This window comes from Phalacrocorax aristotelis, chromosome 23 (assembly GCF_949628215.1).
Source record: "Phalacrocorax aristotelis chromosome 23, bGulAri2.1, whole genome shotgun sequence".
NCBI classification, from domain to species: Eukaryota; Metazoa; Chordata; class Aves; order Suliformes; family Phalacrocoracidae; genus Phalacrocorax; species Phalacrocorax aristotelis.
This window is the reverse complement of record NC_134298.1, coordinates 7,122,202-7,144,220: the sequence shown is the minus strand read 5'-3', so window position 1 is coordinate 7,144,220 and position 22,019 is coordinate 7,122,202. Positions and strand designations below refer to the sequence as shown.

The window sequence follows — 22,019 nt, the reverse complement described above, 5'->3', positions numbered from 1 at the left end:
CAACCTTTTAGTATTATTTAGCCTGGGTACAAACCTCCCCAAATGTAGGTACCGACTGCTTCTGAAGTGCCCTTGTCCCAGCTCACACAGAAAGAAGCTGAGACATGAGCTAGCTAATGTCGGTGATGAAGCCACAAATCCCCTGCCACCGCTGGGTCTGTGCCAGTTTGGAGAGGTGGATGGTGCTGCCTGGGGCCAGGGAGAGGAGAGCAGGAGGACAGGGAGCCCCGTCCTGCCCCCTCACTGCCTTCACTTGTGGCTGACTGCTTCATCATAGAATCATGAAGGTTGGGTGAGACCTCCGAGACCATCAAGTCCAGCTGCCGCGTCTGCAGGTAACATGGGCGCCACGGAGCACCTCTGCGAGGGGCTCAGCATAGCTTGGGAAACGGTTTGGACCTTTTCATGTTACTGTCGGTGTTGGTTTTTTTAAGTTAAATAAGTTTTGTGGTAATGCTGTGGGAGGCATGACAGCAAAGACAGCCCTTGCCATGTACTTTCTTTTTCCCTTTTTTTTTTTTTTAATCATTATCTCCCCTTTCTCTTTCACCTTCCTGGCTCGGAGCGCGTTGCAGAGGAAACACAACCGCAAGCGCCGGGACCGTCCGGCCCCTCTGGAGCCGCTTCGGGCGTGGGGAGGAGGTGCAGCCCCAGCCGGGCCCCCCACGCGGGCCCCCCGCGACCACCCCCGCGGGCCCCCCGCGACCACCCCCGCGGGCCCCCCCGACCACCACCCGGGCCCCGCCCGGCCCCGCCCCCGCGCCGGCTCCTCCCCGCGGCTGCGCGGCCCCGGCGCGGCACGGCCCTGCCCGGAGCGGAGCGGAGCGGCCGCGATGGTGGGTGCCGGGGCCGGCCGGAGGGGGGCCGGGGCCGGGCCCGGGGCCGGGGCCGGGCCGGGGGGTTACAGGGAGCGTGGGCCGGGCTGGGGAGCGGGGTCGGGTCGCGGGAGCCCGGGGTGGGGAGCGGAGCGGGGCGGGGCGGAGCCGAGCAGCGGGGAGAGAGGCTGGCCCCGACAGAGCGGGGTCCCCGGGGCGCGGGGTCCCCGGGGAGCAGGGCCCTGGGATAAGCGGAGTGCGGCCGGGATGGAGAGCACACCGGGGGCTGGGGGGCATGGGTCCCCCGGAGCGGCACGGGATCCCAGGGGTGACACTGAACGGGGGGCTCTGCCCACAGGTGCCTGAGCTGGAGAAAGCCACGGTCTGCATACAGCAGCCGGAGCGTGTGATGGGGATAATCCGGGCCATGAAGGAGCAGGGGATAAACAAGTTGCAGGTACTGGTCCTGTTTGGCTCTGGCTGTGGCGGGGCTGGCCCAGCTGAGAGCAGGCGATGCATCGCCCTCACGCTCGGTCCTTGTCTTCAGCTGCCCCCCCTCTTCCTCAGCCTCCCCAGCCATGGCCTGGCTGCTCCAGCCCGCAGGCGAGGAGGCACCTTCTACACGTTTTGCAGGTGTAGAGGGAGAAGCCCCAGATGAGGGGGGGGGACCAGGCTGTTTCTCCCATTGAAGCCTGGGCTGGTGGCTCTCCCTGGACGGACCTTTTTCTTCCCCGTTATGCAAGCTATAAATATGCGCAATCCCCAAACACCCCCCTCCACCCACAGCAATAAGTCAGCAGGATTAAGCCTTTTGGTGCTGATAAGAGTGCTGGGCTGGGAGGGGTGCTGGCTGTCTCAGATGAGGACATCTGCTTCACAGCTGGCAGAAGCCTCAACGACCATTGCTGTGTGCCCTGCGTGAGCGTGCGTCCTCACGTGAGACGCGCCAGCACTGGATTTGCATCCTTGCAGGCAGCAGCGCCCTTGGCTAGCTATGGCAAGGATAGAGTGCGCTGGGTCACGCACAGATTTGGTCATCTCTCGCCTTCCAGGTCATTTCTGACTTCGACATGACACTGAGCAGGTTTGGGTGCAACGGCAGACGCTGCCCCACTTCACACAGTGAGTTGAAGCCGTTGTTTTCACTGTTGCTAATTCTGTTTGTTTTCCACATTTGCGCTCTCAGTCTCTGCGGCTCCTGTTATCCTCTGCCTCCCTCCTTTGCCAAGCCCGACTGCTCTGTCTTGTTCTCCCTCGGTGCAGCTCCAGGCCTTGGCTGCTTGGAGCAGTGACTGCTGGCCCCCAGGCAGCCCGCAGCCCGCTGCAAAAGCTGTCTCCTGGTCTTCTGCTTCTCTAATACTTGCATCCCACAGCTTGCTAGCATTGATGCTGCTGTCTCCCAGCTGAGCAATGCCCTACGATCAGTGCGTGCTGCAGGCTCACAGTGGGAGCCGCTGTGTTGAGACCCCGCGGCGAGCCTGTGCTCGGGTCGATGGGCCACACATGGCTCGTTTTGGGGAAGAGCTGGCCTTGGAGGTTCAGGATAGCTGCCTTTTGGAAAGCCTTTTTTTGTTCCTGGGCTGCAACAATGGCATTTTATTGTCTTTACAGATATCCTCGATAACAGTCACGTTATCAGTGAGGACGGCAGGAGGAAGGTAAGCGCTCTTTTGTAAGGTGCTGCTTCTTGGCTCTGTGGTTTTTGTCCCTGTCGCCCATCATCAGGAGGTTGTGCTGGCTTATGTGACAGCTCTCCAAGCTGTGCCTTGCTGCCAGGACAGAGAGTAGGGCAAATGTCCAGGCTGCATTTCAGCCAATTGTGGTGGAAGGAGAAGTTAAAAAGGGAAATTTAATTTGTATGCTCAGCTGTGGGCGTTTTTGGTCTGATAAGAGTAGGAAGGGTGTATCTGTGTGCATCTGTATGTGCAGTATTTGAAGCAAGGTAAGAGTTAGCCAGGCTGCTGGGGGGTTAACGCTTCCTTCAGAGATCTCCAGGGTTGCTCAGGGTGAAGTTGCTTAGTGAAACAGTTTTAGTTGTGTTTTTTATTAGGAAGCGTGATGCTTTGGAGGAGTTTAGAACGGCTTTTTTTGATGCTTACAATCTCTTTAGATGCGATGTTCACTCTGATCTTTTTCCATCTGTACAACTCTCTAGCTGAAAGATCTGCTGGACTACTACTACCCCATTGAAATCGATTCCAAACGGACCCTGGAAGAGAAACGTCCCCTCATGGTGGAGTGGTGAGTGCTTGTATGTGAGCTTAACCTTGTCCTGGCAACTTCTTGCCCCCAAGGACTCCAAGACACACAGCTTGAACTGTCTCTAGGCTTGGCTTGTTATGCTTCTGACTGCCTTAGGCTTACTGCCCAGGGAGCTCACTCTGCCGCCTTTCCCTAGGTGGACCAGGGCCCACGAGCTGCTGTCGCAGCAGAAGATCCAGAAGGGTGACATAGCCCAGATAGTCAGAGAATCGGACGTGATGCTGAGGTACTGGCTCGGGGTTCGGTGCGCTGCCTGCAGCCCTTTCTCTCCTGCCACTGTGCAAGCAGGTCTTCTTGCTTTCGCCCGGATCTGCGCGCAGTCTCCAAAGCGTGGCAGATGCAAATCTCCCTTCCTTCCTGGGGCCGAGCTCTAATCATGAAAGAGCTGAAAGTCGGTGCCACGAGCCGCAACCTGAGCTCGCTCCCTGGCTGCAGGCTGCTCTGTTCAGGGCTGACTCCTGCTCAGAAACCGCTTCCACATCCCTTGAGTCTTGGCAGGGAGCGGCCAAGGGGACGGATGATGGACAGCGCTCCCTGAATGGCTCGTCAGAGCCCTCGGCTGTTTGCAGGGCAGGTTAGGGGGGCAGCACGCGGCTCCCCTCTTCTGGGAGAGATTTTTTTTCTCCGCTCACTGTAGCTGCTGGGCCTTACTCAGGCCCTTGGCTCAGCATCAGATTGCACCCACAGCAAAAAACGTTGCACTAAAACTTGCTGTTAAGGCTGGCCTCGGCAGTGATGGTTCCTAAAACCGGCTCAGGGAGCCTTGGTTTGAATGAGCTGCCAGTCTCAGGGAGGAGGTGGTACCATCTGTCTGGGTTTCCATGAACCAAAGTTCCCCTCCTCCACGGAAGCCATGTCCTGGCAGACTGACACTGCGGCAAGTTTGTCTGATCGTCCTCGCGCCAGTCCAACCTGTTGCACATCTCCGACGTACAGTTTCTGAGCTGGCTGGCGGTGCCCACTCTCGCGGGCATGTGCAGGCACGCTGTGCCTTGTGACCCCGGTGAGAAGCTGGATGTGTTCGGGAGATGCTGGGCAAATTGCTCGCTGCTCCCAGGAGGGGTCTGGGGTTGTGCTGTCTGCAACCCCCTTGCACACGCAGTGAACGCCACAGAAACGCTAGTGCCACAGAAAGCTCGTGTTTTTTGCAGAGCTCAGGCATGCGTTTCTGTTTGGGAAGTCCCGGGCAGAAAAACAAGCCTTGCAGCTGGGCTGAGCGCGCTCCCAGCCCACAGTACACCAGGCACCTCGCTGGGAGGTGGTAACGGTCGCTTCTGTTCTAGGGATGGATTCAACGAATTATTTGATCAGCTGCATAAGTACAACATCCCCTTGTTCATCTTCTCTGCTGGCGTCGGTGACATCCTTGAAGAGATTATCCGTCAGGCCAACGTCTTCTACTCAAATGTCAACGTGGTGTCCAACTACATGGACTTTGACGACAATGTGAGTTCCTGTGTCACGTATCCGTGGTGCGCTTGCAGAGAGGAGAGTTGTTCGACTGGGACTGAGGGCTGCGATACGTTTAACAGAGGCCCTGCTAGGTTAAAAGCTGCCTATTAACATTTCTAAGTATTTGATCCCTGTAGCTGGAGTCAAGGGAGAGCCCTAAAGGCTGGTCGTGGCCTCCGGCCCCATTTGCTCTGCCTTCAGGGGTTGCGACCTGCTGCCACCGCAGCAGCCCTCACCGTCAGCACTGGGGGTTCCCCTGCCCTCTCCGGGAGTTGGATCAAGGTGGGCAGGCAGAGTGCAGGAACAGCCGACCACCCACGCGCAGTCTCAGGGACTTGTCGCCTTTCAAAGCTGCTTTTTGGCAGCAGAAGTGCGCTGCCGTCTGTGTCCAGCGCTGTGTGCTCTGTCCTGGTGCAGGGGGAGGATGGAGTTAACCACAGAGGTGTCTCCTGATCTGAAGTCCTGCTGTCCTTTAAAGCAGCTTGAAAGGCTTTTGTTGAGGTACTAAAGCCTGAAAAGTCCCAATGCACATGAGAAAATTGCACGTCTCTTACAATGAAGCCCTCTGTTCCCACGGGTGGTGAGTTGGGACAGGCCGTCCTCGGGGGAGCATGGGACAGCGTGAGAGTCCTGCCTTCTGCAAGGGCCCTGCTCTGCCCTGGGGTTCCCCTGACTGTGGCTTTCCGTGGCCCCAGACCAGCTCCAGCGCAGAGCCCTGACCTCTGGGACCTCCATCCTTTGGTTTTTTCTCACCTTTGGGAAGAGCCTGCCCTGCAAGAGGGGACTGTTGGGGACTGTCTCAAGGCTGTTTTGTGCCTGCTGGGTTTCCAGACTCCTCGGGGGTGTCTCCAAGATGAGAGCTGGTGCCCTCTTAGCATCCCCCCTGTCTGCCCATTCCAGAAGGGGTACGGAGGCCACAGCACAGCGGAGGGATTGCTGCGGGATCAACTTCTCTGTCCTGTTTGCACAGGGAGTCCTCACACATTTCAAGGGACCTCTCATCCACACCTACAACAAGAACAACAGCGTCCTGCAGGGTACGGAGTATTTCCAGCAGCTGAGCACTAGGACAAGCATCATCTTGCTGGGGGACTCCATGGGTGATCTGACGATGGCAGATGGCGTTCCCAGTGTGGAGCACATCCTCAAGATTGGCTTTCTCAACGACAAGGTGGGTGTGAGAAGCAGTTGTCTCGCTTCCTTGTCAGCCTTCCCCAGGTGCAAGGCCTGAGGGGCAGCAGGGGGGCAGGCAGCTGCCCGAGTGACGTGAGAGTTTCATACAAGCTCCTGTGGGGTGTACGGAGGGAGCTGGGGAGTGTCTCTGAGCTCCCGGTGCACCTGGAGCATTGTCAGGGTGGTTATTGACCCCTCTTTTTGGTAGCATCAAGAGATGCACGCGCTGTGGGTGCAGCATCTTTGTTCTCAGCTGCTGGTGTTTACAGTCCTCTTCTCTCTCTGTGGTTCTCTCCTCTCCACCCCATCCCGGCGCTGCACTGCAGGTGGAAGAGCAGAGGGGGAAGTACCTGGATGCCTACGACATTGTGCTGGAGAGCGATGAGACGCTGGATGTCGTCAACGGGATTCTCCGGTACATCCTTACCAAGAAATGAGCAGGGGAGGCAGCGTCCCACCTCCAGCCCCTCAGCAAGACACCTGGACAGTGAATGTCCTTCCCTCAGCAAAGCTGGAGTGGGTCTCCTGGTACCTGCTGGACTCCATCCTGACGCTGGGCAGGCTCCCTGCCCTGGATCTCGTGTCTTGTGCACATCCCGACCTCACTAACCCCCTCCGGTCAGCCCTGGAGTGGGAGAGTTGGGATGAAGGAAGCTTCTCCACGCCCTTTACCCCACCTGAGCCCAGCTCTGCTGCTTCCCACTCGGACTTCATCCCACTCAGACTTCGCACCAGCCAGTGCCTGAGGCCACAACAAACCATTTCATGTTTTGGGTAGAGATGCCCTGCGTTTGTTTCGGCAGCCAAGCACAGAAATGGAGGTCGTTTGCTGTGGCTTGAGGACAGACCTGTTTTAGATGGAAGCTGTTAAGTTTTATTGTGTTCCTGTCTGAGAAAACCAGTCTCTCTCTTGTCCTGTTTTCTGTGGGCTTTAAAGTGCCCGGCTGAGCTCTGGCGGTGCCGCTTGCCGATGGGCTGGCGTGGCCCTGCCCGGCATAGCGTCCTCCAGCCCCACGCCCCCCGCAGAAGCCCTGCAGGTCCCTGGCCCCCATGCCCCAGCCCTGCTGTCCCTCTTGCTCATTACAGCTCTTGCTGTAAAATAAAAAAGGCTTTTCCAGTGATTCCTGCAGGCCCCTGGAGCTCATCTGGTGCTGCTGCACAAAGTAAGAAGTAAGTTTGTCTGCTGAGGACCGGGCTGGGGGGATTCGGGGGGCGGCAGCAGCAGCAGGCTGGGTGCTTGGAGTGGCACGTTTGCGTGCATGTGTGCAGGTGGGGGAGGAGAGGCCAATGGCAACATTTTGGGTGTTAAGGAATATTTTAGCTGTGTTCACATCCTAAACTTCTGGGCTGGTCCAGGGCTCTCAGAGCCGCAGTAGGAAAAACACCTATTTCTGTGTAACCTCTGGGAATTGAAATAGTAAAGCTGTGCCAGCCCTGATTGAGCATGGGGCAAATTCAGACTCTTACATGGGAAGCTGCTTCCCCGTCCCATCCTGCTGCCTGCTGTGATGGCAGCAGGAGCCTGTGCTGCTGCGGGGTGAGCTCTGATACAGCTCTTTGGGGACTCTTGCTCGTTGCAGCGTGGCCCAGCGCAGGCTGGCAGCCCCTTCCCTGCCGTGTTTGGACGGGGGCAGCTCTGGCTGGTGAGCTCTTCCAGGTTCAGCCCTCACTTCCCTCCGTGTGACGGATGAGAAAATGTGACTTCTGGAAGTGCAGGCTCCATTCTCCTTGTCCAAATAAAAACATGGGCTAAAGCTGGGCCGCAGGTGCTTTGTACCCAGCTCCGAGGAGCTGTGGCTGCAGCCGCGCCCCTCCCCGGGGCTCCCTGCATCTCCGCTCCCCAGCTCCAGGTCACCCCATCCCTGGCAGAGCCCGCCAGCCGTCACCGCGCGCTCTGCGCTGGCGCTGAAGCACCGTCCGTCTTTGCCGGAAGATCCCAGGAGTGGAGTTTTGGTTTCTCTCCTGCCCAACCGGGCACCGCGCTCCCAGGGACAGGCGAGGCTCGACGCTGTGCCGCTGCCCCAACACGCAGGGATGTTTCATGGCAAAGAAACCTGACACAAACTCCTTGGAAACCAGTAGAAATTATTTATTTGGTGCACGGTAGAAGTCATCATTTACGGGGTTTGCTCCGACCCTTTGCACTGTTCCGTTCTTGCATTTCCTTTATCTCCATCTGCAAGAGACACTGTGCAAAAGCTTTTAGAGCTGGTGGGAGGCGATGGAGCCATGCTGGTCACGACTGGCAAACCTGAGAGCACCAAGTTAATTAGCTGCATTTAGGCATCAAAATTGGGCTGATTTTCCTCAATCACTAAGGGCTGTTGTGACGGGGAGGATGCAGATGGGGACGATGCTGCTCCCTGAGGGCCTGGGTGGCAGAGGCTTTCTGTTTTCCTCCTCCCAGGTGACAAGGGGTTTGCCAGGTCCCACCCCAGCTGTCTCGGGGGGGCCCAGGCTTTCTGGAATGGTGATGGCTGTGGGGCATCGGGGTTTTGCCCTGGGAACCTGATCCCCCTCCAGCCTTTCATCGCGGGGAGGATGGTGCAGGGGAGCAGAGGCTGGGCCAGCAGCAGAGACCAGCACAAAAGGCTTCTTTTTATTGCTCCTCCCCTTTAAAAAATGGTATATGTGTATATAGAAAAAACCCACCCCAACCCTAAACTACAAAATGCAGTGGTAGAAAGGGAGGGGAGGAGGCAGCGCGGGCAGGCGAGGCTGGAGCGGGACGTGCAGTCACTGGCTGAGGACGAAGGATGAAGGGCTCAGGGAGGGGATGCTGCTGCCCGGCCCTTCCGTGGGGAGCTGAGAGCAGGGGTCGAAGCGGGGTTTGGCAGCAGGGCAGGGCAGGACTCCAGGGTCTGGCCCTGGCATCCTCAGTCCTGCTCGTCTGCAGAGCCGGGGAGTGCGAGGGGACGGCAGCGCGAGGAAACGCGGGCCCTGCCATCCCCATGGGGTATCGAGGCTCCTACAAATGTGGGTGCTTCCCACCTTCTTGCCTGGGTTTATTAGCTGGGGGCTGGTGAGTTTTCCTGCCCAGGAGGAACACATCAAAAAAACCTCAAATAATAGGGTAAAAAAAAAAATCCAAACCAAAATATGCCCCCCTGCAGGGCTGGGGAGGGGCAGGGGCAGATTCCCAGGGTGGCTTCCCGGGGTGGCCGGTAGGGCTGAGTCCTGTCTCCGAGGGAGGGTGGGGTCCACTCCTCAGAGCTCTTCGTGGATCTTCTCCTGGTCCTCATCTGACTTCAGCTTCAGCTCCTCGGAGGTGATCTTCCCATCCTGGTTGCGGTCCTGGTTCCTGAACATGTCGGCGATGACTTTCTCCGGGTCGGAGCCGGGCATGAGGCGGCCTTTCCCTTCCGCCACCTGGGTCTTGATGAAGGTGGAGAACTGCAGCGGGGAGAGGAGAGAGATGCCGCTTTGCTCCGCGCAGCCGGCGCCGGGCACGGCAGGGAGCACCACAGCCTGCGCCGAGGGCAGTAGCCAGGTGGTGAGCACGGGGCAGGGACAAGAGCACGGGCTGCCCTCCGTGTCCCTGCGCGGTCACAGCCCTGCCCGCACCCAGCAGCGATGCTCTGGGCTGCTGCGTTTCCTCTGCGCAGCTCTTTGGGCTCCCCGGTGCCCAGGGACAGCAGTGACCTTCAGGCGCTGCTCCTCAGGGTGGGGTCCCCTGCGCCCCCGTTTCCTCCCACGCTCCGTGAGCCCGCGGTCCAGTGGTTCTCGGTGCCCTCACTCACCTCGTCAGCAGGGATCTCCCCATCCTTGTTCAGGTCCATTTGCTCGTAGAGGCTCGCCGGCGGCTCCCCGTGCCAGATGAAGAGGTAGCCCTCAGGGACCCCCTCCTCCATGGAGATCAGCTCCACCTCGAAGCGGAGCACGGCACTGCCTGGCACCCCCCGGGCTGAAAAGCAAGCGAAGGCTGCTGTGCCACAGGGGAGCCGAGCAAAGCGCAGTGAGCAGCCCCCAGCTGGGGCGAGGGCATGAAGGCGCCCAGCAGCGGTTTGGCAAGGCAGAACCCCGCCACTGCGTTGCTCGGGCGGCCGCACGCCGCTCCCCTACCTCCGCTCTCCCCGTGGCCCAGGTGGGGGGGGATGATGAGCACCCGCCTCTCCCCCGCACACATGTTGAGGAGGCCGGTGTTCAGGCCCTCGATCACTTTGTTGGCCCCCAGCGTCACCTCCTGCGGCTTCTCATAGTCGTGGCTGCAGGAGGCAGAGAAGACCATGTGGCTGAGGAAGCCCCCACAGCCAGTCAGCTGTCCTGCCGTGCCCCCAAATCCCATGCCCTCCATCCCGCCATGCTCCAAAATCCTGTGCCCTCCGTCCTGCCGTGCCCTGAGACCCACACCCTCCGCACCCCAAAACCCTGCACCATCCATCCTGCTGCGCCTGAAAATCCCACACCCTCCACCCTGCAGCAAAACCCCTGCTGCCCCACGGCCGTGCAGCCGTTGCTCCAGTGCTGCCCATTGCAAAGAGCTGATGCTCCCAGTGCTGCTCCGGTGCCCGCCTGCCCCCGGCCCTGCCCGGCTCAGCGCCTGCCAGGATTTGGCCCTGTGAAGGAGAGGTGTGCTCGGGGCAGCCCGCGAGCAAGCACGCACGAGGAGAAGAGCTTGGTGCCATCCAGCAAAGAGCAGTTGTAGTGGTAGCGGACGAAGTCTCTGTTGCGGGTGGTGATGTTGCAGCCCTCGGGCCGGTACACGGTCTCAATCTCCACCGGGTCCGCGGGGTTGTGGAAGTCGATGATGTGGACGTCGAAGACGAGCACAGCTGAGCCGGGAATTTTGTCCCCTGGAAGAGGAGCACGAGGAGAGCTGCTGGAGTGCCGTCGGCCGGTAAAGCCTTTCTCTGCTTTTTCCCATGCCCCATGGCGTGCCCGTCCCTAGGAGCCCTGGCTCTGCACATGTTGGCATCAGCCTTTCCTGTGACACCCCCTCCCAATGCCCAGACCCCTGGGGATGGAGGTGACCCCTGGGGTGAGGAGCTGGCCCCGCTCTCCTGATGTCAGACCCTCGGTGTGCGGCGCGCAGGGCTGGAGGAGGGGATGCCGCAGCCCGGAGCTCTGCCATGCAGCCATGCCAGACCCCGCAGGGCTGCCTTTTACCTGCTCCGTTCTCCCCATAGGCCAGGTGTGGGGGGATGACCACCCGCCGCCTCTCTCCCATGCAGACCCCTTGCAGGCCTTGGTCCATGCCAGGGATGATGTAGCCCTTCCCGATGTAGGTGTTGTAAGTATGATTGCGGGAATAGCTGCAGCGAGAGAAGCCCCCAGAGCCGTTGTGCAGGAAAGCCTGGCCCGTCAGTCCCCCCCACCCACCCCTGCACCCCAACCACCCCTGCACCCCAACCCACACCCCCTCTCCCAGCCTCTGCCCTGCTCCCCCAGGAGACAAACCTTGCTTCTAAGGATGCAGCAAACAGGTATTGTCTTTTTTAGCTTATTTCATGCCCATTACCACTCTCCCCTCCACTTCCCCCCTGATTCTCCAGCCTCTCCTTGCAGCTTGCTGCTGAGCGTGGGGTGGGAGAGGACGTTGGGGGATCTCCCCACTCAGCTGCTTCCCTCCCCACACCTGGAGTCGAAGAGTGTCCCATCCATGAGCGTGCCATTGTAGTGGTAGCGGACAAAGTCCCCAGTCACAGCCCTGCGCTTGCAGGACGCTGGCACCTCAAGGTGCTCGAGGAAGACGCCGTCCTTGGGGTTGTGGAAGTCCACCAGCAGCACGCTGAACACCAGCGAGGCCTGCGGTGGGATCACGGTTCCTGGGGAGGGGACACGGGTCAGCCTGGGCAAGGGTCCTGATGCACTGTAGGGGGCTCGGCGCAGAGCTGGGAGGGAAGGGGCTGGTCATGATGGAGCGATGCCCAACTCACCATAGCCCTTCTCCCCATAGGCAAGGAACGGGGGGATGATGATGCTCCGCTTCTCCCCGGCGCACATGCCCAGCAGCCCCTGGTCCATGCCCTTGATCAGCCAGCCAGTGCCCACGTAGGTGTCGTAGGTGCTGTCCTTGCTGTAGCTGGTGGGGAGGAATGAGGTGGGGGGACATTTCTGGGGCCGCGCCAGCCTCCCCAGCCCGAGCAGTGCCGCGCGGGAGGCTGGTTTGGGGGTCATGGAGCTGCACTGGCCTTGCCAGGGTGCAGGGAGGGAGAGCATGGGGGAAGTCTGCTCTCCCTGGGGTGCAGCATGGCCCCCCATGTCCTGCCCAGGCCAGTGTCCCCTGGTCCCTGCCATCCCCGCCGCCCCCAGCCACGAGGCAGAGGGTGCACCTGAGCTCCGGTGCCCTGTACCCCAAGGTGAGGGTGCATCCCGGCGCCGGTGCCCCATACCTGGAGTCGAAGGGGGTGCCATCCAGCAGCGTGCCATTGTAGTGGTACCGCACAAAGTCCGAGTTCTCCACCGTACGGTTGCAGTGCTCGGGTTTGGAAAGGGTGGTGATCTGCAGCTTGTCGTTCTTGTTCCAGATGTCCAGCATGACGACATCAAAGTACAAGGTGGCATCTGGGGGGATCAGCCCCGCTAAAGGGGCAGCAGGGAGGACAGAGCGCCTTAGGTGGGAGCAGAGCTGAGCCCAGGCAAGCCAAGGGCTCTGTCCCCTAAAGCCCTCCCGAGCCCGTGGCTGCTGGGGGCTGCTGGCCACCCATGCCAGCTCCTGGGAAAGCAGCAGAGCCCAGGGGGGCAGGACCCCTCAGTCCCAGGAAGCCCTGCTTAGGCACCACTTGCCCTGGTGACAGAGCCACCCTTCACCAGCACGCACCAGCTGGGCACCGGACCTCTGTCCCTGCTAATGCCAGCCCCGGGAGGTTTGCTCCCTCTGTCCCACAGCCATGCCGCAGCCCCTTACCCACGCCGATGCTGCCGTAGCCCAGGTGGGGGGGCACAATGAGGTGACGCCGCTCATTCACGCACATGCCCTGCAGGCCCCGGTCCATGCCGGTGATCAGCCGCCCGACGCCCACCACACCGGCCACAGTGGCCCCTCGGTCGTAGCTGGGGCGAAGGGACAGACCCGTCAGTGGCACAAGGGCAAAGGGCGAAGCCCCCAAAGCCGCTGGGGGTGCTCAATGCCAGTGCCAAGGGCTTGGGGCAGACCCAGAGCCAAACCACGAACCCTGCGGATGCTGAGGGATGGCGTGGGGCTCCCGGGTGCCTGCCTGCCACAGGGGCAGAGCAGGGGGACGGGGCTGCCCCCTCCCCGGGAGTGTAGGTAACCCACCACAGCCAGCGGGTCCCTGTGCTGCAGGCAGAGCCCGCAGCTCACCCCCACAGCAAACAGGCATCGCTCCTGATGGGATCAATCCTGCACTGTCCGGGCTAGAGCTGCCTTCTGCGGCACCGGTCAGGGCTCTGGCCTGACCCTGCTCGCCCAGCGCTCTTGGACACGGGACCGCGGATCCAGCCCTCTGGATGAAAAGGAGGCAGGTGATGCTTTCAGTTGGGACAGAACCCATCGACACCCTCCCCAGATCTCACCGAGCTGGGCTGGAGGCCGGCAGCTCCCGGGTCTTCTGCTGCTTCCAAATCATTTTGCATATGGCACATTTGGAGCTTTATGCAGCAAGGAGGAAAGAAGACGTCCCAGGCCTCATTTTTAAACGGCAAATTTGTTTTTATTTTTAAATCTTAAAATACTCCATGAAGCAACTGGGGCCATTTCAGATAAATTGAAATCCTTCATCCCCTTTAATGTGCAGCTGATGCTTTCTCCTGGCAGCACACTGCCGTTGTCAGGACAAGGAATCATTTTAGCAGCAAATATCCCCAGGCTCCCACTGCCTCCGGGGCTCGAGGCAGCAGCAGTGCATAGCTCAGTAACTTTCTCCCCCATTCATGCTCGCAAGAAAGCTAAGACACATTTATGCAGAGCAGAACCCTTTTCCTTTCCAGGGCTCTGAAAAACACCCATCTGGAAAGTTTTTGTTCCGGCAGAGGGCTGGGGCTGAGCCCCAGCACAGCCCTGGTTGTTCCTGTCCTTTCGCCCCGCGCCCGATTCTCACGGTGGGGCAAATCATGGACTGCACCAACACAAACAGTGGTTCGCAGCCAGCGCGAGCGGAGCAGGATCAGTGCACGGGCGGAGGAAAAGCAAGGCCAGCCAGAGTAAAGCCTCTTAGGTAATGAGCGGGTTTCGCCGCTGCCACGTTTCAAAGAGCTGGAAGCTTATTCTCCCTGCCCGTGCGGCACATGGGAACGCGTGTTCTGAGTGCGGCGTGCCTCGGGCCAAACCCTGCCCGGGCCCGAGACGGGCTTCCCCGCGCCACCCCGGCGTTGAGAGGGTGCGGGTACCCTGCGGGCCACTCGCCCGGGGAGGGGGCTGCAGCCGCGGGCGGGGGGGGCCGCGCTGGGGGCCACACCGGACCCCCCCGGGCTCCGCGCCCCGGCCCCCAGTACCCGCCGCAAGCCCTCCTTGGGGTCTGCGCCGCGGGGCGCGGGGCTGGTCCCCGCACGCAGCTGCCTGCGGGCCCGCAGCGGTGCGGGGGGGAGGCGGCCCACGGGCGGGGGTGGGAAGGCATGCGGGGATCCCCCCGGCCGGCGGGGCCGCATGCAGCGGGGAAGGAGCCGAGGGCTATACCTGGAGTCAAACTTTTTGCCATCTTTAAAGGTCCCATTGTAGTGGTAGCGGATGAAGTCCCCCATCTGGACCTCCCGCAGGCAGATCTGGGGGATATAGTATCTGTCTATCACCACGTCTTCCAGGGGGCCGGGGTCGCCCAGCCCCGGGGCCCCCAGGATGCTGAGGAGGAGGAGGAGGAGGAGGAGGAGGAGAAGGCTGCCCGGGGACATGGCGCTGAGCGGCGGCAGCCGGGCCGGGGCTGGGGGGGCGCAACGCGGCCGCCCCTTCCCGGGGAGGCCCCGGCCCGGCCCCGGCCCCGGCCCCGCCCCGGCGGGCGGCCCTGCAGACGTGGAGCCCCGGCCCCGGCCCGCCGCCCCCCCCCCGGCAGCCCCGCGCCCACCGCCTCGCCGGGGGACCCCCCGGCCGGCGGCAGCGGGGCGGGCGGGGGAGGCGCCGCCGCCGCGCCCCACGGCTGGAGAGTTTATTTATCCCCGCACACTCTTTTTCTCCCCCCCGCCTTTCCTGGGCCGTTTCTTCTGCAGAGGGAAAAGCTGGAGGCAGCTGCTGGGAAGCAAACTGGTGATGCTGGAGGTCCCCTGGCGGCCCCGGGTCCTAGTGCTCCTCCGGCGGCCGCTCGGGCCCGGGCGGTTCGGGGGTGGTAAATGCAAGGAATTAAGTGTTTTAATACCATCTACTGCTCTTCAGTCTGCCGCTGACAGATCTTTTATTGAATAGCGGTGATTTAAAACGGAAGCTACCCCTCTAATAGGCAAATAGGAGCACCCGTACGTGTTGCCCGCACGTCCCTGCTCCCCCAAACCCGTCAGCCAGAGGTGGGCACCGTGGCAGGAGCCCTCGGCAAGCCCCGGGTGGGAAATATGACAGTCCATAAACCCAAAGTGAAACCCGGCTGCTCCGGAGCACAGCACTACTGGTGAGAGCAAGACCCCAAGCAAGGCACTCTGAGCCTCCTGGAGCCGGGCCCCGGGGTGCCCCGCAGCCCCCCAGCACCCCGCACTGGGGCCCAGCCACGTCGGCGCCCAATGGAGCAGCTCGGAGGGCCTCGGGTCTCTCCCCACGGCACGGTGGGGTCCGAGCCCGACTCTGGGGCAAGCGAGCACGTTGGGGCAACGGCGCCCCGGCCTGTGCCCACCCCGGCTGCTCCTCCGCTGGGAGCTGGAGCTGCTGGGCTCTGCTGAAGGCCTCTGCCCCGCAGGAGGAACCTCAGCAGTGCCCTGGCTCCTGCCCCGCGCTGTGACACCCCCCAGCGCCACCGTCTAGCAGCAAAGCACTGGCCTTGGGCTGGGGCCAGAGGGGCTGTGCCGAGGCCTGGCGCGCCTGGGTCTGGCACGGCGCAGGGCGCGCAGCCTCTGGCTCGGCACCAGCCAGCAGCGAGAGCAGCTCCGGGCACAGCCGGCCTGGGGGGTCCGGCGTGGGGCAGCGCGGCGTGGCGCCGAGGGCGCCCCGGGGGGCTGCAGCACCCCGCAGCACCCCCCGCTCGGCAGTGTGCAGCGCCGAGCACCTCCCGGGGGCCGTGCAGCTCCCAGCGCATCCGCCGGCGCCCGCAGCGTGGGGCGCACCCCGAGAGCGCGGGGCGGGGCGTGACTCCCCGCAGCGTGGGGGGCCCCGAGCCCGCCGCGCGGAGGGCGCAGCGCTGCGTGTCCCCCCCCATCGGGAGCGCAGTCCCGAACACCCCCTGAGCGCACCCCGCGGGCGCTGCGCCAGCCGCGCAGAGCCGCACTAAGACCCTGCGCGCCCGCCGCGCACCGCCCCTTCCCCGCCGCCCGCCCCCTGCGCGGAGCGGTGCGCGGCGCTGCGCGGGCAGTGCGCGGAGGCGGCGGGTCATGGGCGGCGCGGCGCTGGCGCTGCTGCTGGCGGCGGGGCTGTGCGCGGCGCAGTACGAGGAGTACAGCGTGCGTGGGTTCCCCGCGGCCGCGCTGGAGCCGCTGCAGCGCGCTTACGCGCGGGCGCTGGCGCAGTACGCGGGGGCGCAGTGGGCGGAGAGCGCCCGGGCGCTGGAGGCCAGCCTGCGCCTCCACCGCCTGCTGCGCGACAGCGAGGCGCACTGCCACCGCCGCTGCGCCGCGCCCGCCGAGGGGGGCCCCGCCGAGGAGCCCCCCGAGGAGGAGGACCCCGCGGCGTGGGAGTGGGAGCGGGAGATGCAGCTCTTCGGGCGGCTGCTGCGCCGCGCCGGCTGCCTGCGCGCCTGCAAGCGCGACCTGCCCGTCTTCCAGCTGCGCTACCCGCCCGCGCAAACGCTGCGCGACTTCCAGCGCCGCCTGCCCTACCAGTACCTGCACTACGCGCTCTTCAAGGTGAGGCGCCGCGCCCCGAGGGCGCGCAAATGCCGCGCAACGTGGCTCGGGGGGCGGGGTGGGGAGTGAGGGGCTTTGCTGGCCTGGGGGGCGGCGGGCGTCCTGCACCTCTGTCCTGCACCGCTCTGGTCTGCATCTCCTCTTGCACCCTCCATCCTGTGCCGGTGCGCTCTGCCCCCCAATCGGGCCCATCCCGTGCCTAATCCTACACCCCCATCCCACGCCCCTCATCCTATGCCTCCTCTTCGACACCCCCATCCTGTGTCCCCCCATCCTGCATGCCGTCCTGTGCTCCCATCCCACACCAGCAGCCTGCACCCCCTGATCCACACCCCCTGAACCCTGCTCCCCTCCATCCTGCACCCGGCTCTCATGTGCATTCCCATCCTGCATCCCCCTTCCCGCACTCCCCATCTGGCACCCCCCCGCCCCGCCGCCTCCATCCTGCCCCTGCGCCGTGGCACGTCGGCATCATCTGGGATGCATCAGGCAGGACGTGAGGGGTGCACCTGGGACTGGGGGTCCCTGTGGTTGTGTCCCCCCACTCTGCCTTGTGTTGCCCTGGTCCCCCAAGGTCCCCCTGGCTGGGCAGAGTGTTGCCTGGGGAGGGGGTTGCAGGGGCTGCCCTGGCCGAGGGGCCCGAGCTGGCCCGGTGCCACCATGATTGCTGTGGGACATGTGTCTGGATGCTCCATCAGGGAGAAGCGCTTGCTTGGGCTCACGGTGCAGACGTGGAGGGAGGTTTGGTATGGGATCGCCCGGGTTGACCCTCCTTTGGCCCGAGCGGCTCTGGCAGGGGACGCTCCCCTCCCCAGCCACCGGTGCTGGTTGGGGTCCCGAGCGGCGCCGCTGGCCGGCTGCCGGTGCGGATGCTGCTTTAGTGCTTAGCGCTGCTGCCCCGCTCACCTGGCAGCGCCGAGGGACAGCCTGGCCTGGATCCTTAATGCCTTTTCCTCTTGCTTGCTCTGGCCAAAACCCATTTCATGGACAGTTTGTCCATCCCCCCCCCAATCTCACCCCCCCGAAGCTGCAACCTGAGAGCTCATAAAGCAGCGGGGGTGGCTCGCCTGGGCCAGCGGCAGCACCCGAGGAAAGCAGATGCGTGGATCAAGCCCATGCCACGTGGATGACTCCTGGCTGGATGTGGGGGTCCACAAGGGGCTGCGCCATCCCCTCTCCCACCATGGGCCTGGAGGGGGAGCTTGGTGTGGCTGGGCACAGGCAGCTGCCATGCATCGGCTGGATTTACCTGCATTGTCCATGTTCCTGGACCCTGTCCGTCCATCGCTGTCAGCAGATGATTGGGTTTGGGGCTGGCACCATGGGTGCCCCCTCCTGAGGACCAGCCTTCTGCCCTGCGTCCCCGGGGTCCGTCTGGGTGCCAAGCCCCCTACAGCTGCAGCGTCAGCCCCAGCTGCCCCCATGGCAGTCTGCTGCACCGGCTCTTCCTCCCTCCCCAGTCAAATAAGATCGAGAAAGCGGTGTCCGCTGCCCACACCTTCCTGCAGAAGAACCCCAAGCACGAGATGACCTTGAAGTACCTGAACTATTACAGGACAATGCTGGACGTGGATGACTACCTGGTTGACCTGGAGGCTCAGCCCTACGAGGTGCGGAGGGAACGGGGCTGGGGCGGGAGATGGGCTCCCCGGGGCTCGGTGCCTGCCTGGCTGCCAAAGCCTGGTCCTGCCAAACCCCAAGAGAAGAGGATCTCCCTCGCTGAGCCCCGGTTGCTCACCTCCTGCCCCCAAAAGAGCATCTCTGTAGGGCCTGTGCGGGGGATGGAGCTGCGTCGGGCAGAGCAGGGCAGGCCAGTGCTGCTGAAGGGCAGAGCCGGGCTGCGGTGCCCGGCAGGGAGGTGAGCAGTGCCCACTTGGTCCCCGGCAGCCGATATTCGTGCGGTCAGTGAAGCTGTACAACAACGGGGATTTCCGGAGCAGCGCGGCCGACATGGAGCAGGCGCTGGCCGAGTACTACAAGGCGTACGAGGACTGCCTGGCCGGCTGCGAGGGTGCCTACGAGCTGCAGGACTTCAAGGACTTCTATCCCGCCATCGCAGGTGACCGGGCAGGGGGCTGGGGGCTGGCAGGCTTGTGGCGGGGGTCTGGGGGCCGAGGGGGCACAGTGCCTGATGCCTCCCCAGACCACTTTGTCAGCGTGCTGCAGTGCAAGGTGGACTGCGAGACCGAGCTCACCCCCAACGTGGGCGGCTACTTTGTGGAGAAGTTCGTGGCCACCATGTACCACTACCTGCAGTTTGCCTACTACAAGCGTGAGTGCCGGCGGGAGTTGGGGTCTGTGCCCCTGGGGCACCCTGGGGTGCTGTGGACCCCTGGGTGAGGTGTCACCCCCCACATCACCTGGCGCTTGCCCCTGCAGTGAACGACGTGCGGGATGCGGTGCGCAGCGTCTCCAGCTACATGCTTTTCGACCCGGGCGATGCCGTGATGCAGCAGAACCTGGTCTACTACCGCTTCCACCGTGAGCGCTGGCGCCTGCAGGACGAGGACTTTGAGCCCCGGCCGGTGAGGACCCCCCAGCCCCTCCGTCCCATGGCTCTGCTGGCAGCGGAGGGGCTGACGCAGCCCCTGCTCCCTCCCCGTGCCCAGGAAGCCGTGCGCTACCACAACCGGACAGCCGCCCAGAAGAAGATGCTGGACTTCGCCAGGCAGTACCTGCAGGCTGACGATGAGGTAAATTATGCCCCTGGTGTGGGGTGCAGCTGGGTGCTTTTGGGGCTGCTGGGGTGGCACAGGTAGGTGCCGTGGATACCCCGGGGCAGGGCCCTTCCTCGGGCAGGGGGTCCGACGCCCAAACCAGCCCTGGAGAAGGGGCTGTAGCCCGGGGATGAGCTGCAGACAGGGCCGCCGAGCCCCGCTGCCTCCTCCTGCCGTCCCGTGCTGCAGATGGAGGTGGACAGTGGCGAGGGGCCTGAGGCGAAGGACCTGCCCTCTGACGGCGAGTTCGAGGGCGAAGGCGACTACGAGGAGGGCTTCTTTGCAGAGTGGTGGCAGGAGCCCAAGACCAAGGGGGACAAAGCCGACCAAGGTTCCTGACACAGGGGCTGGGGGCTGTGCTGTGGGGCAGGGGGCGGCTGCTCCTGGTGCCATCGAGCCCTCTTTGTTTGCAGAGACCCTGCGATGAGCCAGGTGAAGGGGGACCTGGCCCCGGCAGAGCTGGACGGAGGTGGCCCTGCTACACCACCCTGGGGACACCGCGCAGGAACTTGGGCTCCCGGGGAAGGGCTGATCCTGCCCGGTGCCCTGGGGCAGGGCTGCTTTTGCCGTCTGGACATCTGCTGCCCTGAGTGCAGCCTGATTCCTGTCAGTGGAGCACCGGCACCGCCAAACCTCCCTGCCTGCCCGGGAGCTCGCCCTGGGCCACCCCTGTCCCCGATGTCCCCAGGAGCCCTGGCCAGCGGCAGTGCCCTGCAGCACTGGGGTTTACTGTGTCCCTCGGCTCCTTCCCAGGAGCTGCAGACGGTGCGCCAGGACTGACGCCCATGTTGTCTCAAGGGGTTCAGGGGGCTGCCCCTGCTCTGGGAGCAATGCATGGTGCTGCTGGAGCCAGGCATGCCAGAGCCAGTCCTGCCCCTCCTTGGAGCTCCCCTGGGCTCCTACCCTGGTGCCTCCAGCCTCACAGCCCACCCCCAGAGCTTGGGGTCCCTTCGGAGCCCATGGCCTGGTGCTACAAGGGGGCTCCTGGTGTGCCGGCATCCCCGTGCCGCCGTGTGGCTGCAGCCTGGCAAGGCTGCGTCACCCATGCCCTGCGTGTGCCTTGAATTTTTGCCACACCAGCCCTCTGTAGCCTTGAGCTCCATTAATTTAATACTTCCCAACTTGCACAGTCGCTTTTCTTTTTTTTTTCATATGTACTGGTGCTGAACTTTTAATAAAATCCAGACCCATCTTTTCATGGCTGCCTCTGCCTCGGGGCTCCCTGGGGCTGGGGTGTGCTGCTGCTGTGGGAGCTGGGTGCTTGGGGGGGCAGAGGCTCTGCTGTGGGAAGAGGGGGAGGGATGGCTTGGGGGGCTGGATGCCCCCGTAAAGTGGGGGAGACTCCCCAAGGTGGCTGGGGGCAGCCTGTGGCTCTGGGGAACCTTGGGGGCCATGAGAGCAGCCAGGCTCTTGTGGGGCTGCAGGTGGTCCCTGAGGGGGCCACGACAACACTGGGACCCTCATGGGGATGTGTGAGAGCCTGTTGGGGGGGGGGGGGTGGCTGCCAGGTGGCAGGGGGGCTGCAGGGGGAGCTGGGGGGCAGCGTGCCTCACCCCAATACGGGTGTTCGGGGTGTGACGTGCATCACCTGCTGGTTGTTCTGGGGGGAGTGTGTCACCCTGACACCGGTCATTGTGGGGTGCATGGTCCTGCTGCTGGTCCGGAGGGTGCAACCTGCGTCCCCCAACACTGATCCCGGGTAGCAGGGTGGGACGACCCCTCGCCTGCCAGCATCAGGCCGTTTTGGAGGCCATTTTGGAGGCGGCCGTTGCTGCTGACAAGCCCACACCTGCCCTGGGCATGGGGCGTCAGGCAGCGTGCGGCCGCGTTCCTGCTTCCGTGGAAGTTGGCTGCGAGGACTGAAACCAAGAAGCTGAATCACCGCGTTCGCCCCGGGTGAGGGAAGGGAAGGAAGGGGGTGGTGGGGAGGCTGCCAGCACCCCACCCTGCTCTGCTCTGGAACTCCCATTTACCAGGGCTTTCCCAGCTCTTCCCTCCCTGCGTGGGGCTGGGCACCGGGGTGGGGGGCTGAGCTGAGCCCCCAGACCCGCAGGCAGGGCTCGGAGCAGAGCTCAAGGGAGACAGCGCTGCTGCAGGAGTTGCCCGTTGTTCCCCTGTGCAGGGCAGGGCTGTCCTATCCCTCGGGAGGAGTGGGGTTCATCACCGATGGGTCACTACCACCCTCGGGAGGGGAGCACCAGCCCGGCCGGGTGCGGCCGGCGGCGCTCAGCCCGGATCAGGGGGAACCACTCAGCCCAGCACACGGGCGTTGGGGCCCAGAGGGCAAAAGCTTGTTTATCTTCCCAACAAGCCGGGCAAGGGTGGCACAGGGCACACGGGGCCTCCGCCCTGCTCTGACGCACACCTGGGCAAGGCGTCCCCTAGCCAGCCCCAAACTCACATTGGGGCACGCGGCTCCTCGCTCCCGCTCCTCTGGCAGTGCCGGGCGAAGCCCCTCGCAGCCCCAGGCCCCCGGTCCCCAGGGTACCCTCGCTGCTCCCACTGCAGCTGCTGGGTGCAGAGGTGCCAGCTGGGTCTTGCACTCCTCGCAGCGCTGAGCAGGGGTAGCAGCTCTGCAAGCGGTGGTGTGACCCCAGCAGCGGCCGCCGTCCCCCATGGCATGCAGGGCCAGCTGGGCCAGGGGAGGTGCCAGGGGCGCAGAGGTGGGATGCAGAGGGGGTAAGCCTGCAGGACTCCGTGGGCTAACACCATGAAGGCAGCCCTGCAC

General features: G+C 63.3%; 3 protein-coding genes across 4 annotated transcripts; 2 read left to right on the top strand and 1 right to left on the bottom strand.

The window, feature by feature from the left end:
- Positions 1 to 562: 562 nt before the first annotated feature.
- On the top strand, positions 563 to 6,614 carry NT5C3B (5'-nucleotidase, cytosolic IIIB). 2 transcript variants are annotated; one of them, XM_075116617.1, is made up of 9 exons: positions 563 to 642; positions 1,174 to 1,272; positions 1,868 to 1,937; positions 2,427 to 2,473; positions 2,971 to 3,056; positions 3,214 to 3,303; positions 4,361 to 4,523; positions 5,500 to 5,700; positions 6,029 to 6,614. In XM_075116617.1, exons 2-9 carry the CDS (start codon positions 1,225 to 1,227, stop codon positions 6,137 to 6,139), a joined length of 816 nt encoding a protein of 271 aa, XP_074972718.1. In that variant the 5' UTR covers positions 563 to 642; positions 1,174 to 1,224; the 3' UTR covers positions 6,140 to 6,614. The 2 variants fall into 2 exon arrangements, with proteins under 2 accessions (XP_074972718.1, XP_074972717.1); XM_075116616.1 differs by lacking the exon at positions 563 to 642 and adding an exon at positions 706 to 836.
- Positions 6,615 to 7,775: 1,161 nt separating this feature from the next.
- Positions 7,776 to 14,684, bottom strand: FKBP10 (FKBP prolyl isomerase 10). Its single transcript, XM_075116615.1, has 10 exons — positions 14,278 to 14,684; positions 12,550 to 12,695; positions 12,035 to 12,224; positions 11,579 to 11,724; positions 11,278 to 11,467; positions 10,809 to 10,954; positions 10,306 to 10,495; positions 9,765 to 9,907; positions 9,443 to 9,606; positions 7,776 to 9,095 (listed from the first exon to the last, which is right to left on the bottom strand). The coding sequence occupies exons 1-10, from the start codon at positions 14,487 to 14,489 to the stop codon at positions 8,910 to 8,912; spliced, it is 1,713 nt and encodes a 570-aa protein (XP_074972716.1). The 5' UTR covers positions 14,490 to 14,684; the 3' UTR covers positions 7,776 to 8,909.
- Positions 14,685 to 16,023: 1,339 nt separating this feature from the next.
- On the top strand, positions 16,024 to 20,489 carry P3H4 (prolyl 3-hydroxylase family member 4 (inactive)). Its single transcript, XM_075116618.1, has 8 exons — positions 16,024 to 16,574; positions 18,035 to 18,184; positions 18,462 to 18,633; positions 18,718 to 18,846; positions 18,954 to 19,099; positions 19,184 to 19,267; positions 19,481 to 19,622; positions 19,705 to 20,489. The coding sequence occupies exons 1-8, from the start codon at positions 16,104 to 16,106 to the stop codon at positions 19,716 to 19,718; spliced, it is 1,308 nt and encodes a 435-aa protein (XP_074972719.1). The 5' UTR covers positions 16,024 to 16,103; the 3' UTR covers positions 19,719 to 20,489.
- The last annotated feature ends 1,530 nt before the right edge of the window (positions 20,490 to 22,019 follow it).